Consider the following 16,459-nt stretch of genomic DNA (forward strand, 5'->3'; position numbering starts at 1 on the left):
AATGGTTGTTCTATCCCCCATGCCTATGGATGCTATAGTTTCATATGTTACTTGAATTCTCTTCCTCCCACAGTTGTGATATTTGCCATCATAGAAATACGAATCCATGGCTGCCTTATGTGCCAATGCTCTCTGCCATATTAGTCTTATTGTCTTCCTTGTGTAACCAAACTTTATAACAGCCTGCCTATTTGTCCCATGAATGAGTTCATCTGAATGCTTTTCTTTTCTTAAGAGAAGGAACAACAAGATTTCTAACCTTAATTCGTTGTTAATCCTTGGGGTTCTAGGCTTATGATGATTTTGCTCTGTTTCTGTTTGATGAATTGGGGATGGTGGGAACTCTTGTTGTACTGGCATGTTCAAATCAAACAAAAATGGAACTGAGTGGTTATCTGATATACCTGATGTATGTTGTGGTCCCACTTCAAATTCATGTGCATCTTCTTGTCCCACTTCATTAAGATCTGGCAATTGTTGGTTATGCTCAAAGTCCCCAATGTGATGAGCATTTACTTCACTTTCAGCATTTTGTGCCAGAGACTGTGTTGCCTCATCATCATCATGATCTGAATCAGAGTTCGTGTCGTCTCCTTCATCATCGAAAAAACCGAGGAAATCGTCCTCCTCTTTATCTGAAGCCATTAATGTCCCCTTGCTGATTAATTTTAGTGTATTTATTGCTTTTGGTTTTTTGTTGTTGTAACTGATCTAAAAACAGTTGGAATTTATGAGGGTTTTTTGCTAGAAAGGCACCCCTGTTTATAAAGGGTGTGTGCTTAATTTAGAAAGTTTGGAGGGAAAAATTTCAGCCAAAAAGTTTGGAGGGAAAATTTTGGAAGCTTTCTGTTTTTGGAGGGAAGTGTAAAGAGGGAAGTGAACTTTCCCAAAAAGGAAAGGCTACCCTCCGTTTTTGTATTAAGGTATCTATTTAATCTTTTAAAAAATGAGTAAAGTTATTTTGGTATACAATAAATTTATTGTACACCTTACACGTGCAAGACATTTATATAGAAAATTACATTCGAAAACATAACTTGGGCAAACACTTCTAAAATGCTTTAAATAGCTCACGAATAAACAACACACCAATTTATTTCTCCTCAATAATATTTTACCAATAATACTTAATACCGGTGCACCGTATACATAATACATGAAATCTTACAATCAACGAAACATAACTCAATTTATCATACTCCAAACAAATTAAAACATAACTTTATTTGATTAAACCCCAAACAGAACATCAAATAAAAACAATTGCCATAAGTCTAAACTTTTGTGTGTATAGTATTGCATGGGGCATGGCACGTATGTTGATTTTAAACATCAAATATATAATACTTATATACTCTATATTTTTCTTTGTATACTTATATACTCTGTATTTTCTTTGTCTAATTTTCACGTTGATAGTGTGAGACCCTGTTCTTTTTAGCTGGACTGAACTGAATTTCCGTAACAAAGAAAACTAATGTCCATATTGAGCCTTATAATCAGACCAAAGTTGATCAACACTTTTACCCAACAAATCCTGAAAAAACCCATCACTATAACCATCTCTCATCTTCTTGTTAAGCTGCGCCACAAATCCAGACATCAAACTCTCGCAGTAGTCTAAGAACCTTGCCGTAACACTATATCCCGCGTCCCATTTGTCACCATCCCCTGGTTGAGCCCACCCATTGACAAGGTACCCAGCCTTCAACCTCACAAAATCAGCTATACCTTCGATTAAACCCAAGTTAGCTTGCCCATTACCATTCCATTGCCAAACATGGGTCATTTCATGGTAAATCACTCCATCAAATCCGTTTTTAACGTTGTCAGCTAGAAGAGTCAGTACTCGATAAGTATTCAGCTGAGTATTGGATTTGGTTGTTGAGGGTTTCGGCCACTATTTGTGGTGGCAAAGTAGGGACTATGATTAGGCTAACTTGATCAACTGATTTTCTGTCAGCGTCAGTGTTTTCTTGCAGGATTTGCCAAATGAAGTTTGTTGAAGTCGTGAGTGTTTGTTGCGCATGGTCTTGGCCTATTTCGTTGGTAAAGACCGTGCCACCGGATGTTGAGGGTGCATTGTTCGTGACTGTGTAATCAACTGCTAGGATCCCTCGTGATATTATTGCTAGGGTGGTGAAGGTCAGGGATAAAACAACTAAGCTATTTTGGCTCATTATATGCACCATTTTAATTTGTGTATGGGGTAATTGTTTTTGGTTTGGTGTTTTAAGTTGTGATTTGGTGAAGCTTATATAGAGCGATACAGAGTCTTCTTAAGTCCTTAACTTGCATTTTACTCCTATATTTTTACAAAATGGCAACTCCAATAAATGCATGTTGGACCAACAATTCAAAGTTTTGAATTCTACGACGTATTATTTGGGATGGTATGACTAATCTGACCATGGTGTAAAAACTCGCCCGAGTTAACTAGGTTTTGGAGGCTGGCGATACGAGATATCCCGAGTTGTAAAAGTGTTTTTTAAAAGGGCGAGATCTCGGCTGGTTCAACCGATCTGAACAAATTTTGTGCGCATTAAACGTTATTAGCCTCACATCTCGGTTTTCAGCCCAATTCCCCATGTTTTCGACAAAAAGAAAGGGAAAAAGGAAAGAAATGGAGAAACTCCACCGATATAGAGTAGAGAACTCCATTTTCAGATCTAAGCAAGAGAGAAGAGAGAAGGTAGACAAAGTAATTCATTTAATTATGTCACGTGTACGGTTTAGGGGAGGGAGACTAGGGTAGGTAGTGACTGGGAGTAACATGGGGCTTCTTTTTCAAATTCCTCTGCGACAACCGCGACATGGTCCGCGACTAACGCATCATTTCCGTTACCGAGACTCCACGACCGTGACCGATACCGCATTTTTTATCTATGCCCATGACTAACCAGTACACCGTTTGATTAGCATAAACTACTCCGTACTGTTCTATTCACGCCATGCGTGCTAGTAATTTAAAATACATATAAATAATATTTAATTGGTATTATTTCCTACTCTTTATTTTGATTTTTTTTTTCTAGTTTTAGCTGCTAGCGCTACTCTAAGTCTCTAAGTGCTACCCGCTACTCAACCCTTATTCACTACCGCTATTTTTGCGAACAAGGCCATAATATGTATGGAGTATGAAGAACTAGCCAGTTTGCGAAATAGTACCACTTAAGTCCTTATTATATATTGACATAATATTAGATTGATCAATCTAACTTTTAAGTTACGTTCTATTCACTTAAATTTTCACTTTTTTTTTCTGAAATTATTAGAAATTATCAAAAATTATTTTAATTATGAGTTATATTTGATTAACTCTTATGTTTATTGAATTTATATGAACTTATTATCCTGAAATAAGTGGAAATAAGAATAATAAAACAAAACCTTTATTGCTCTGCACTAGGTTGTGTTTACACGATTTTATGCTAAAGTAATTACTGAGAAAATCTTGTTTGTTTGACTGATTGCAAATATTTGAATGAGATTGGTTGACATACGATACGAAAGTGACTTTTGAGTCTTGTGAGTTGTGAACATCGAACAAGGAATGGCAGAAACTTCAAATGCAGAAATTTCCAATGTGGAAGACTTGGCTATTTGCATAGACTTTATCAATGAATTTCGCTTGAATTTTGCATTGCATGAGAATGGGATTTTCTTCTTGCACGAGTTGATTGTTCTTGGGCTGGGCTCGTGGCAATTGTTTTTATTTGATGTTCTGTTTAATACTCCCCGTCCCAGATTAGTTGTTACACTTTCCTTTTTTGTCCGTACCAGATTAGTTGTTACACTTCTAACTTAAGAATGACCCCACAATTATTATATTGTCTCTCTCTTCCCACTAATGTTTTTTGTCCCCACACCCTCTCTCATTCAATTAAAAAAAATACCCCACTAACTTCTATCACATCTGCTTTTTCAATAAAATAACAATTGATAACCAAACAACCACTTATCATCTAAAACTTTGTGCAAAGGAAAGTGTAACAACTAATCTGGGACGGAGGGAGTAAAATAAAGTTATGTTTTAATTCGTTTGGAGTATGATAAATTGAGTTATGTTTCGTTGATTGTAAGATTTCATGTATCACTACAAAAATTGTACTATTAATAACGGGAAATCCCGTCGTTAAAGGCCAATAATTGTTGATTAATAACGGGATTTTTCGTCGCGAACCCGTCATAAAAGAGGGTCGTCGTTAATGGAAAATCCCGTCGTTAACCCGTCGTAAAAGACATTTGCGACGGTCATTCCCGTCTTTGTTGGGTTGTTATCCCCGTCGCAAAAGCCCTTTTACGACGAGATTTTTACCAGTCGTTATTAGGTTGTCATAAAATATACAAATTCTTCTAGTGTTATATTATGTATACGGTGCACATGTATTAAGTATTATTGGTAAAATATTATTGAGGGGAAATAAATTGGTGTGTTGTTTATTCGTGAGCTATTTAAAGCATTTTAGAAGTGTTTGCCCAAGTTATGTTTTCTAATGTAGTTTTCTATATAAATGTCTTGCACGTGTAGGGTGGACAATAAATTTATTGTATATCAAAGTAACTTTACTCATTTTATAAAAGATTAAATAGATATTCCCTCCGTCTCTTTTTGTTCTTTACGTTTGGTATTTTTCACGCGTTTTAACGATTATTAATATGCGTTGAGATTCCTCTAATTTTTTATTTAAACGAGAAAAATTACGTTTATTTATAATGTTTTCACTTTTATCAAAATTCTGGTAGTGGGAATATGAGAAAGATTTAATGTCCAAATGGAAAAGTGTGATAGATTAAATGACTCAATGAATTTAATTGGTTAAAATAATTATTGGACACATATTTTGATAGAATATTAAATAATTTATGTCATAATATAAAAGGAAATGTAAAGAACATTTTGAGACACCCAAAAGGAAAAACGTAAAGAACAAAAAGAGACGGAATGAGTACCTTATATTATTAAAAAGAATAGGATTTAGTGATTTAAATTAATAGTTTTTATTTGAAAACATTTATCACTAAAAAATACTCCTTCTGAGTTCTGTCCCAAAATGTTATTTACATTTCATTTTATATTATCACATAAATGTTTTAGTATTCTATCAAAATTTGTGTCAAATATTATTTTAACCAATTAAATTCATTTGGATATCTAATCTCTCATACTTTTCCATTGGGACATTAAACCTTTTAAATTCATTTGGATATCTAATCTCTCATACTTTTCCTTTGGGACATTAAACATTTTTCATTCCCCCAATGTAGTTCGCTTTTGTTTAAATAAAATAATAAATGAATCTTAATATACATTAATTAGTCATTAAATCGAGTGCAAAATAACAAATGTAAAGAACATTTCGGGACGGAGGGAATAAATAACTTACGTATATCAAGGTAACTTTTAAGCATTTTGAGTTAACTTTTACTCTCATGTATAATTTATATTGTACACTACTTTTAAATAAGAATGCGTAAATAAAAGAATTGGAAGATGGTACTTCTATAATGGTTTTCAATCGGCTCATTGTTGAAGATGATGATGATGATGATGACGACGACGATGAACATGACTCCGTATCTTGCAGTTAAAAAAAAGGAAGATGAGGAAATGAATTTTTGTACACAGGAGGCTCTAGGAACAAATAGTGGGCCAAAGACTACAAAGTTGTTTCTGCTTTTCTGAAGTCCTTCTAAAAATAATTAGCCAAACAGTCCACAATTTCTCCGGAAACAGTTTCTAAAGTACTTCTAAGAAGGAAAAACTGTTTTTCAGGAGAAATTTTGAGTTACTCTCAGTGATTAGGGAAACTTTTCAATCAAATGGCAAATTCGTAAATATTTTGCTGGAAAATTATAGGCAATATAATTTTATTTATAAACTGTATATTAGTAATTCTTGATTGTATATTAATTGGTGTAGATTGTTTAGTATTAAGTCGTTGACTGTATATTCTATGAGTGATTATGTATTACTAAAATTCAATGTTGTTCATTGTAAGTGATTGACTGTATTTTTATAGTTGTTGATGGCATATTAATGGATGTTTATTGTATATTGCTAGTCGTTGACGGCATATTACAAGGTTGTTGACGTATTCCAAAAAATATAATGTTAACTGTATATGGGCACACATCAAATAGCACGTGACTGTAGTTAGGTCCACTTTTAATGGCATTTTCGTAATAAAATATTCATTTATTTACGAAAATGTCATTTGATTGGGACAATCAACGAGATTAACTCGGAAAAGCTCGTTTTTCAGCCAAACAGGCCCAAGCCGGAAAGTCTTACAAAACTCCAATTTACTGCAACTTTTTCTTTAAACCTCTAATTCAACGGGATTTAATCAGATACATAAAATACAATGTGACTAAGCTAACAGCAACAAAAGTTGATCCCTACGCAACGTTACAAAGACAACTCAGAGAAATGGCTGATTCAACCTTCTCACTTTTTGGAAGACCCGAAACCACCAAATCCCATCATAGCAGCCACTTCAATATCCGTCTCGGGCTCGTCCACAACAGCCTTCTCTTTCTGGTACCACAAAACAACCATCAATGAATTTCAGAGTTGTGTTGAAGACTCGAAAGCCAAGGACTCTATCAAGAGGGATAATAGTGAGAAGAAATACCGAAACTTTACCTTTTTTTCCTTCTTCCTCTCCCTACGCTGTCGTTTTATCTCCTCCTCCTCTTGTTGCTGCTTTAAAATTCTTTCGTCAAGATCTGAATGAAAAAAGCACCACCTACATTAGTGCACAATAACACTGACAAGCCCCATGTATGATAGGCTATCTGTTGAGATAAATTCTACTGGGATTTTACCAATTACACAAATATCTCATGTACTCTTACCTTGCTCTGAAAAACTGCCGGGAGTTTTTCGTTTCTTGAGAACCTCAAATCGTTGTCGCACCTGTGATTAATAAGGTAACATATCGTCAATCCAATAGTAACCAAAACCAGCAAGTACAGTACAGAAGTGTCTCAAACCAAGTTTCGGCCCCTTCACTTTAGTATTAAGACAGGACAAGCTGAACAGGCAATACTGAGTATACTTAGCAGTTAGCACCAACTTACAGTAAAATATTTCCACGTCTACTTCGTTTTCTTTTCTCCTTTGTTCTAATGAAGAAAATTATAGGTGCATAATATCAAAGCCACATAATCTTCTTGTTCAACTAAAACAAGTATTATTAAATTTTAATGTCTTGGTTTCAATGGAAATCTATCATAAAGACATAAACTTCCCTATCCAAACACACTGTTTAAATTTACAAAATAGCACTTTCAAAAATATGGGAGCCAAAATAATTACAAGAACAATCAGGAACCCAAAACAAGGAGCAAAAATGTGGATTGAAACTGGATAAGGAAACTGACTCTCCTAAGTTGTCAAGAAACACAAAATCGTGAAATAGCTCAGATGATCCAGTCTCCACAAAATACATAAGGTATTCCATCTCCCCTTTCCTCTCCGTCACAAATACATTGATTGCCATATCCAGGTCTGCTGCATATATCAAAATACGAATGCGAGATGTGACCAGGGAGGCCTGGAGACTAGCTAAAGAGGACCAATTACCAAATACTAAGATTTAATAGTAAATCCTAACCTTGACCTACAAAGCCAGAACAATGAAAATAGACCACTAGTAGCAATTGTCTGACATCGCCAAATGTTTATCTGTTCTTGTTACCAACAAATGAAGCCAGTGGCCTGACAACCGCTGAGAAGTGCATGTAAATAGAAAGGAGCAAAACAATATATTCAGAGGCAAGTAACTAATGAAGTGTACAACGACGTATAACTAAAGTCATAAAGCAGATTAACATGAAAAATTATGTAATCAAACACAACAAAACAAGTGGAGTTAGCACATGTCCAGCTATTTCTTGACCACAAGTCCCCAACACTCCACTTGCATGGTTATATGTTCTTACATGATGATTCAATTATCAAAAATAATATCTCTATCCCCATTTATATAGATCCTCCCCAATCATATTGCACACTCTTTTTACCAAAAAACTAAAAAGAGAAACTAGTATCAAAGCTTACCTGATCCAGAGTTGATCGTTCTGATCGCATAGACATACCCAAAGCCCTTTGATCTGAATGGAAACAAGCATTCATGACAAGTGAGATCCATGGTCGAGTGTGAAAGTGAAAAAAAAAACAATAGAAGGAACATAGAGAGTGATCAGCAGACCCCCAAGAGTAGCTTACGTTTCTTGCCATTGATGTGGTCCAAGTAATTTGCAGAATCCTTTACCACACATTCACAAACTGAACAAAAGTAACCAGCCTGCAACAAGAACGCTTAAGTGAGAGCACAAAAACTGTCAGAATGAAGGCACCAATGTTTTAATTGACAGAAAACCACCAAACAACTGTGTTTGAATTGAGAAGTTACACATGATCACACTCAAACAAACATATTGCTCATGGATGGAATAACACCAATATAAAGAGGCAGCCACGGGCCACCCTTAAAACACAGACCAGTAAGCAGATAAGATTTCTACTCATAAATCCATTTCAGAAGCGTCTAAGGCATGTCTAATTTCTACAAGTCCATCTTTCCAACAAATATTTACCGTGGTTAAGCTAAAATGAGCAAGCTTTTCCTTTAATTATCACTGCCTAGAATTTTGGATAACAATAGAAAGTTGAAACAAAAAATGTGGGCAACTTCCAAAATAGTAGAGTTTTGGAACCCTTACAACACAGAGCAGTAAGCAGACAAGATTTCTACTCATAAATCCATCTCAGGGGGGTCTAAGGCATGTCTAATTACACGTTGATCTTTCCAACAAATATTTACCGTGGTTAAGCAAAAATGAGCAAGCTTTTCCTTTAATTATCACAGCAATTTTGGATAACATTAGAAATAGAAAGTTGAAACAAAAAATGTGGGCAACTGCAAAAATAGTATAGTTTTGGAACTAACCACCTACTACAATTCCATTTAAAAACAACTACTCCCTCCGTTCCTTAATGTTCTTCCCAGTTGGAATCGGGGAGGGGATTAAGAAAAATGGAATCTTGGTATAATTGGGTGTAAGAATAATGATTGGTGTAAGAGATTTAACTTTTTGGAATAAAGGAAATAGAGAGAAAATAATAAATAAATAAAGGAAAGGGGGATATTGTATTAAAAAATCATAAAATAAGGTGGGTGAATGAATTGGGGAGTGTGAATGAATTAAATAAGATGGGTGGGGAAATCAATGGGAATAATTGGGTAGGTGAATGGAATAAAGGTAGGATACGGTAGGAAATTAAATTGTAGAATGAGGGTATTTTGGAGAAAAAAAAAATTCAAAAAAGGAAAACATTCACAATGGGAAGAACAAAAAGGAACGTCAATTCAGGAAATGGGAAAAACATTTAGGAACGGAGGGAGTACCTAACAACGCTTTTAGTGTTGGTGGCAGTACCAACTAACAGCAGATGTTAGACATTCCAGCGAAGGGACCCACTTCTTAGCTTTTCTCCCTTTCCCCACCTTTCTTCCCTCCAATTTTCAAATCCCTATACATTATAACTCTTCAGACCCTAACAAATTCTCCCTTAAACAGAAACTGTACTTTACACAAACTAACAAATTCCTTTCCAAGCAAAACCTATCAGGACTTTGAGCGCAGCAATAGATAATTAACTATAACAATAAATTGAATGTTCATCAGTTTTCAGACAAGAGTATTCGAAACTTTGGTAATTAACTATAGCATTAGCTTGAGCTTTTTCACTTCACCTTCTATTCTCCACTCAATTTATGGGTGGCTGATGAATTTTCAGTCTTGGGTTTTTGGTTTTAAAAAAGAAGTGTTGTACAGTGTCTAGACTACTAATTGTTTCTACTTTTCCCCCTATTTTGTACATACACTTGATATTTCCCAAGCCATCCGCAAATCCCAAACAGAAGGCAATGTTCAGCTAAGCTATATACACACATCCAATCTCCCAAATGCAAAGTAGTTCATGTAAGGCCAAGAGAATGGAATGAATGAACCAGCGTGAGGTTGAAAAGAAGAACCAAGCCTGCTTAGCTTAAAAAGGTAGCTTTGAACAGCAGATCTTTCCTGCCCCAATCAATACAGATATCTCATTTGTCCCACACTACTTCATCAGAAATACCTTAATGGTAAAGCATGGCCTTGATAAGGCTGAGGGAGTTGCCAAGAGATATTCTTACTCAAGCTCTGAACAGCCTTGATAGTCACTAAAACCAATCCTTACACCAATCAAGTTTGTATTTAGCTTTTAGGATGATCAAACAGTAGGCTATTTATCTTAATATTTCCATAGTTCTGAGTGTCGAACAATAGCAGTTTCTAGTTGGTACTTCGTACTTGGTAGTTGATAAAGATCTGACAAAAAAAATAGGAACCTGGAAGCAAACCAATGTGACATTGTCACAAAAGTCACTTCTGATTTCATTCATTTGTTTTGAAACTGCAGGGTTGACAAGTTCCGTCACAAAAAGAAGTCTGTCAGGGCGATTAAAGCATCATATATCCCACAAAAAGAAGATGCAACCCAAAATGGTTAACTTCTTGTCACTGACTTTAAAGGGAAGTTTGTGGAGGAGAACTACCTAATATACTTCGAGTTTGAGCAAACTACGTAATTAATATTCTTTTATAACAACTACCTAAGATCAAGTTTTTCTATCTTGGTAGCACTGCCAACAGATGTCCTGTCGTCATTTGGTAGTGCTCAAGCTACAACAGCAAATGCTTGTTATTAAGATTATTTTGTAGGTAGGAGATTTTTAAACATGACATATGTTAGGTGGTTCAACACAAATTTTCCTTAAACATATAAAATGATTAATCACATATAACTCCAAGCCACAACTTAACCGCACACCAATTAACAGCTAAGTGTGCATCCGCCATTGGTTAGTTTTACTAATCACAAGTATCACATACCTAGCTAAATAACTACTCCGTACAATTTTTTAAATGTCCCTTCTTCCTAACAAAATATAAAACAGAGGTGCTGTGAACCAAAATCAATTTGGCTCATACGTGAAATCAGATGATGATGTTCTTTTTCTATATCTTTCACCCTCGAGTTCAATAGAGAATCATACAATTTGACGTAAGACTTCAGAAAGTATCTAGTTCAACTTATATCTCGGATTTTTCATTACCTACTAGTCAACTACAAACCAAGTCTAGCATGAACCTAAACAGTGTCTACACAAGAATCAATAAACACCATTTGCAAGCAGTTGACTATAATTAGCACACGTAATACTAAATAAAATGTTTACCATTCAGTGGAGACACCTATATAAAGGGGGAAATTCAAGTATATGCTCCAGGCAAGCAATTTTAAAGCCACTCTCGTTTGGTTTTCCACTATCCTACCCTCCCTACCCAACCCAAAAGAAAAAGGAACCAGAGGGAAATCTAATCCATGTACAGTATTATCAGACCAATCAACAAAAGATATGCCCAAAGCATCAAACATGAACAGAACATAACCGAACCCAGAAGCAAAACAGCAAGAAATTAAAATAGGAAATAAAGAGAGAAAAAACAGTAGGAGAAATGAAGATCATACCTGCTGGCTAAGTGGTGCAATTGGAGTGACAACCTACAAAAACAAAATTACAACTATTGTCTATCAGTACTGGAAAGAGAAAATGTAAAGATAACCCTTACAAGTTCCTTACCAGTGAACTAGGAGCTTCAGTAAATTGCTTAAAGCAGTAATTTTTGATGTACTACATACTGAATACAACTATTACTCAGTATTTGGCTGCAGGAGAATGTATCCAAAACTCATGCACAGTAGGCTCAGATAAGGTAATTTTCTAGGACTGTTGAGGTGTTCAATTTAGTTTAGGAAGTACAGACATCAAATCCGGTCATATATTCATATTGGAAAGCCAAGTACTTCACATTTGAGATGTCCAATGTCAAAGGACACAAAAAAATGTCCATGTACATATATATGTTAACACAAAACAACATTATTTTCAAAGGAATATAAAAAGACATCGACCCTAAATGTAACTACAGCAACACAACAAACCCCTAGCCTTGTTCACAAAGAGATAGGGTAGGTTGCATGATCCGAGAGTCTATCTCATGTGACTATCCGCAAAAATCTTGCTCCTCCATTTGCTTCTATTTAATCTACACCATTTTTCACTTTCTCCATGTCCTTTTTTAACTCCCTCCATCCAAATCATCCCTTTTTTACCACGTTTGAGATCTCCATTACACCAACCTCCACCTTCCTTACCGGTCTATCTAGTGGTCACGTCTTACATGCCCAAACCATCGTAACAGATTCTCCCTTATCTTATCCTCAATATCCGAAACTCCATCTTTCCTCCGAATATTTACATTCCTGATTCTATAGGCTCAGATTACGTAACTTTCTAGGACTGAGGAGGTATTCAATTTAGTTTGGGAAGTACAGCTGTACAGACATTAAATCCAGTCATATATTCATATTGGAGAGACGAGTATTTGAGATGGGGAACTTTTGCCAGAGTCCAAAGTCAAAGTAACATAAACTATGATTCATTGACCCAAAAAAAATGCCCATGCACACATACATGTTAACATAAAACAACATTGTTCTGAAAAGAAAATAAAAAGTCATCGGCCCTAATTGTAACTACAACAACAAAGCCATAGCCGTTTTCTCAAAGAGATGGGGTAGGTTGCATGAACAGAGACTCAGAGAGTCTATCTCATGTAACCATCCACAACGATCCCCCTCCTCCATTTGCTTCTATCTAATGCTACATCATTTTGCAAGCCATTTTCTTCATGTCCATTTTAACTCCCTCCATCCAAATCATGTTTTCCCTTCCTTGACCGCATTTGAGATCTCAATTACCCCAACCTCCACCTCTCTTAATGATCCTCTTCTGGTTGACGTCTCACAAGCCCAAACCATCGTAACATATTATTCCTTATCTTACCCTCAATATCCGCAACTCCAACTTTCCTTCAAATATTTACATTCCTGATTCCATAATACCATACATAAAAGGAACGGAGTAGAATATTCTGGACAGTAATTTTTGAATTCTGATACAATGAACCACCAGGTATAGAAAAGCATCCCCCTCCCCAAACAAGATATTATTAAATTAATAAATAATCTATGCTGAGAAAAAAGAATCATGTGACGGAGGATTAGCCCCTCTTCCCGACATAAGAAGTCCCACATCTTTATCTATCAGGCCTTCAACCTCCTCCTCTCCTCCATCAACCCCCCAAAAAAAAATTATATATAACAATAAAAATACTTTATCCAGTCACTCCTCAAGTCATGCTTTGTCCACCCGCTTCCTAAGTCCTCTTTCTCAAAGTCACATCCAACCTAACAACCTCTTCCCTTCTCTAGTTGTTCTTCATTGTTTCTGCCAATATAGCTCCATAAGTCCATAGAAATGGAAACAAACTCAAACATATAGGACAGGCTGACAGCATAGATGCACAGCAAAACTCTTGCTCAGACTTTTGGCCAAACTATTTAACTTCTAATTACACGACAAAGCGGCAATCATTTTCTTGTCAATCCCCCTCAAGAATGGGGGAAAAAAAAGAAGCAATCATACTATGGCCGAAAGAACAGATCTCATCAAATAGTTGCCACCAAAACCATATATAACACCAAAGAAAGTAAGCCCCTATTGTCTAGACCGCTGAGCAAAGGATAGAATAACTAGCACAGAGTGACAGAGTCCCACCAACTTTCTCATCTGCATTGCATTTCCAGACAATACAGCTTGCACTAAACCAAATGGGAGGTTCAGATAAGTCAATAATCAATTAAACATAGTGTATTAACATTATAGCCTGAACAACACAAAGCTTTTTAGAATTCTCTAACTCCTACATCATCCAAATAATTCTACACATAGAAGCATAACATCAGCAATGCCATAATAGTCCTTTTAGCAAAACACTTTTGCAGTACTGACTTCGACGAACAAATACATAAATTCAATTATAGTCCTAAGTTAGGAAAACCCAAATCAAATTGTGAAAGTCAGGGAAACTATACTGACCTGAGTCTTCCCCAATCTGGACTCGAGATCGACTTCATAATCCCTATGCTTCAATGGCTGCCTCTGCACAGGAGGTCCTTTCGCTGCACAAACATATTCAATAATTCAACCAATTATTCCATCAGATATCCCAAAATCATTTTTTGAAAAAATCAATCCAGTAAATCATAGTATTAAAGAAAGCGCCCAACTTACATTTGGATTTCGCCCTTCCATCTTTCTCCTGTAACAAAAAATTCCGACAAAAAAAAAAAAAAAAAACGAAAACAGTCAGAAAACAGTTAATCAGAATAAAATTAAAATCCATAAAAAGGGTACTCAAAAATTCAAAATTCCGTAAACCTTTTCTTCACGCTCACGAGCTCGCTGCAAATACTCTTCACGATCGAATTTCTTCCTAAACGTGTTATCAACTCCAGCTACCTGCATAATTCCACCCCAGAAGAAACATCAAATACCAATTAATCAGTTTTCTTCAATCATTACTAATTCTAGTTAACAATTAATTTCTTCGAGCTTAATTAAATTGAAACAAATACAAATAAATATATATATATATGTTGAAGGAACTTACTTGATTATTCGATTCAGACATATTGGCAAAAACCAATTAAAACCCTAATTTAGTTAGCAGTTGCAAAATCAATTAATTGATGTAAATAAGCAGGGAGAAGAAATCTGCTTCTTGAGGATTTGAATATTATTGCGGAGTTAAAAGTATGAAATTTGAGAGTGTTTTCTGTATCTGCACTGTAATCTGAGAGATGAAGAATTCAAACTCACTCAGAGCCTGCAAAATTTTCTGGGGAGTTCTTTGCATAAAATTAAACGAATAATAATATTAAATTAATTTTGTAATGTGGAAAAATCGAAACGAATAATAATATTAAATTAATTTTGTAATGTGGAAAAATCGAAGCAAGTTGGGTGTTTGGTCTAGTGGTATGATTCTCGCTTCGGGTGCGAGAGGTCGTGAGTTCGATTCTCACAACACCCCTATATTTTAGCCTCGGGGGTGTTTCCGACCCTTTCGTATGTGTTGAAGATCTTGCTTGAATGAGTCGAGTCCGAATTCACCTGCACAAGACCAAAGTCACTAGCCTCGGGGGTGTTTCCGAGGAAAGCCCCTCCGATGCCTAAGTAAGAACGATGCTCGGATTCTAGAGAGAAGTTCTCTAGAAGAGTAGTCTTAAGGCGATAAATTGGACGTACCTTGAGGTGTGAGCCTTGGTGGCCTATTTATAGTGTTTGCATAATAAATGCCCATAGGTCATTTATTGCTATTGGGCCTTGGGCCTTAATGGATGGCTGAATAGCCATAGTGGTAAGGTTTGATGCTGTTGTTTAGAGCCATTGGGCTTTGGACTTAGTGGCCCAATTGAATATCAATTGGGAGCCCAAACAACATGCCCCCCAGACCCGGTCCATTTAGAATTAAATGGGTGGGTTTTCCAGTTGTCAGAAGTCCAAAGATTCCCTCTCTTTTTTTTGAAAAGGGATGATTTGCATTGATGACAAGTGTTGGGACTTGTATTGTGTCGTGAAGATCGTGGGTTTGAAAAGAAGTTGATGCGCCTCCTTTTTTTCTATAAATACTGGGCGCTTAGATCTCTTCAAACTTTACTTTCTCTCTCTTTCAAACACGTTTCCTCTCTTTTTCTGGCGATCGCAGTTTTCGAGTTTCTTCAGATCTACGGAATTCGGTCAGTTCTGGACTTCGGGAACTTGTGTCGTTCGCTTTGTCGGCGAATTCCGCTTCGGAAAAAGGTAACTTGCTTCTGAATTTTCCTTGCTTTTTCGCTCTTTCCTCTACTCCTCAATCTAAACCCTAGACCGAGAATTCGCGATCATGGCAAAGAATAAAGGAAAAAGTAAGTTCGTCGTTGATATTCCAGTAGGAACACTGACAAGAGGGGGGGGGGGTGAATTGTTTCGTTGAACTTAGGGTGTTCCTTTGCGGAATTTAGAAATTAAAGGAACAACTAACAAATTAGTACGAAGAATGTGAAAACTGAGGAAACTTCTTGATCCTTATCAAGAAGCGAAAACCTCAAACTCTTTTATATATTGTAATCGCTCGAATACAACACACTCAATAACTCGAGTTCCACTTGAACACGAGTTCCTCACAGCAATCCCCGTTGATTACTGTGCTTGCTCCTTTCACACTCTCTCGCTGACTTGACTCTAAGTCACTTTAAGGATCACTCAACCCTTACACTCAAAACTCAAGGATCACTTGATCCTTAACCCCACAACTCAAGGATCACTCGATCCTTAACCCCACAATTACAACTCGAATTATGAAAACTCTAGTATTCAATAAAGCTTATGAATAATAAAGGAACTTTAGGAACACGCTCTTTCGCAAACTGACTTTTTATAAAAACTCTTAAGTT

General features: G+C 36.1%; 1 protein-coding gene, 1 non-coding gene and 1 pseudogene across 2 annotated transcripts; 1 reads left to right on the forward strand and 2 right to left on the reverse strand.

The window, feature by feature from the left end:
• Positions 1-947: 947 nt before the first annotated feature.
• Positions 948-2,238, reverse strand: LOC110792724 (uncharacterized; annotated as a pseudogene).
• A 3,839-nt stretch (positions 2,239-6,077) lies between these two features.
• Positions 6,078-14,885, reverse strand: LOC110792736 (uncharacterized). Its single transcript, XM_021997567.2, has 10 exons — positions 14,635-14,885; positions 14,403-14,483; positions 14,256-14,283; positions 14,061-14,143; positions 11,588-11,620; positions 8,237-8,315; positions 8,069-8,121; positions 6,862-6,922; positions 6,650-6,732; positions 6,078-6,541 (listed from the first exon to the last, which is right to left on the reverse strand). The coding sequence occupies exons 1-10, from the start codon at positions 14,653-14,655 to the stop codon at positions 6,452-6,454; spliced, it is 612 nt and encodes a 203-aa protein (XP_021853259.1). The 5' UTR covers positions 14,656-14,885; the 3' UTR covers positions 6,078-6,451.
• Positions 14,886-14,985: 100 nt separating this feature from the next.
• On the forward strand, positions 14,986-15,057 carry TRNAP-CGG (transfer RNA proline (anticodon CGG)). Its single transcript has one exon. It is a non-coding gene; the product is annotated as a tRNA-Pro (tRNA).
• The last annotated feature ends 1,402 nt before the right edge of the window (positions 15,058-16,459 follow it).

This window comes from Spinacia oleracea, chromosome 4 (genome assembly GCF_020520425.1).
Source record: "Spinacia oleracea cultivar Varoflay chromosome 4, BTI_SOV_V1, whole genome shotgun sequence".
NCBI lineage: Eukaryota > Viridiplantae > Streptophyta > Magnoliopsida > Caryophyllales > Amaranthaceae > Spinacia > Spinacia oleracea.

What these genes read in the sequence shown, in the direction of transcription:
- LOC110792736 (XM_021997567.2), bottom strand. Translation starts at nt 14,655, where the DNA reads ATGTCTGAATCGAATAATCAA. An exon ending in CTCGTGAGCGTGAAGAAAAG is followed by an intron (nt 14,284 to 14,402) that starts GTTTACGGAATT and finishes TTTTTGTTACAG; the next exon opens with GAGAAAGATGGAAGGGCGAA. An exon ending in AACGATCAACTCTGGATCAG is followed by an intron (nt 6,923 to 8,068) that starts GTAAGCTTTGAT and finishes TATTAATCACAG; the next exon opens with GTGCGACAACGATTTGAGGT.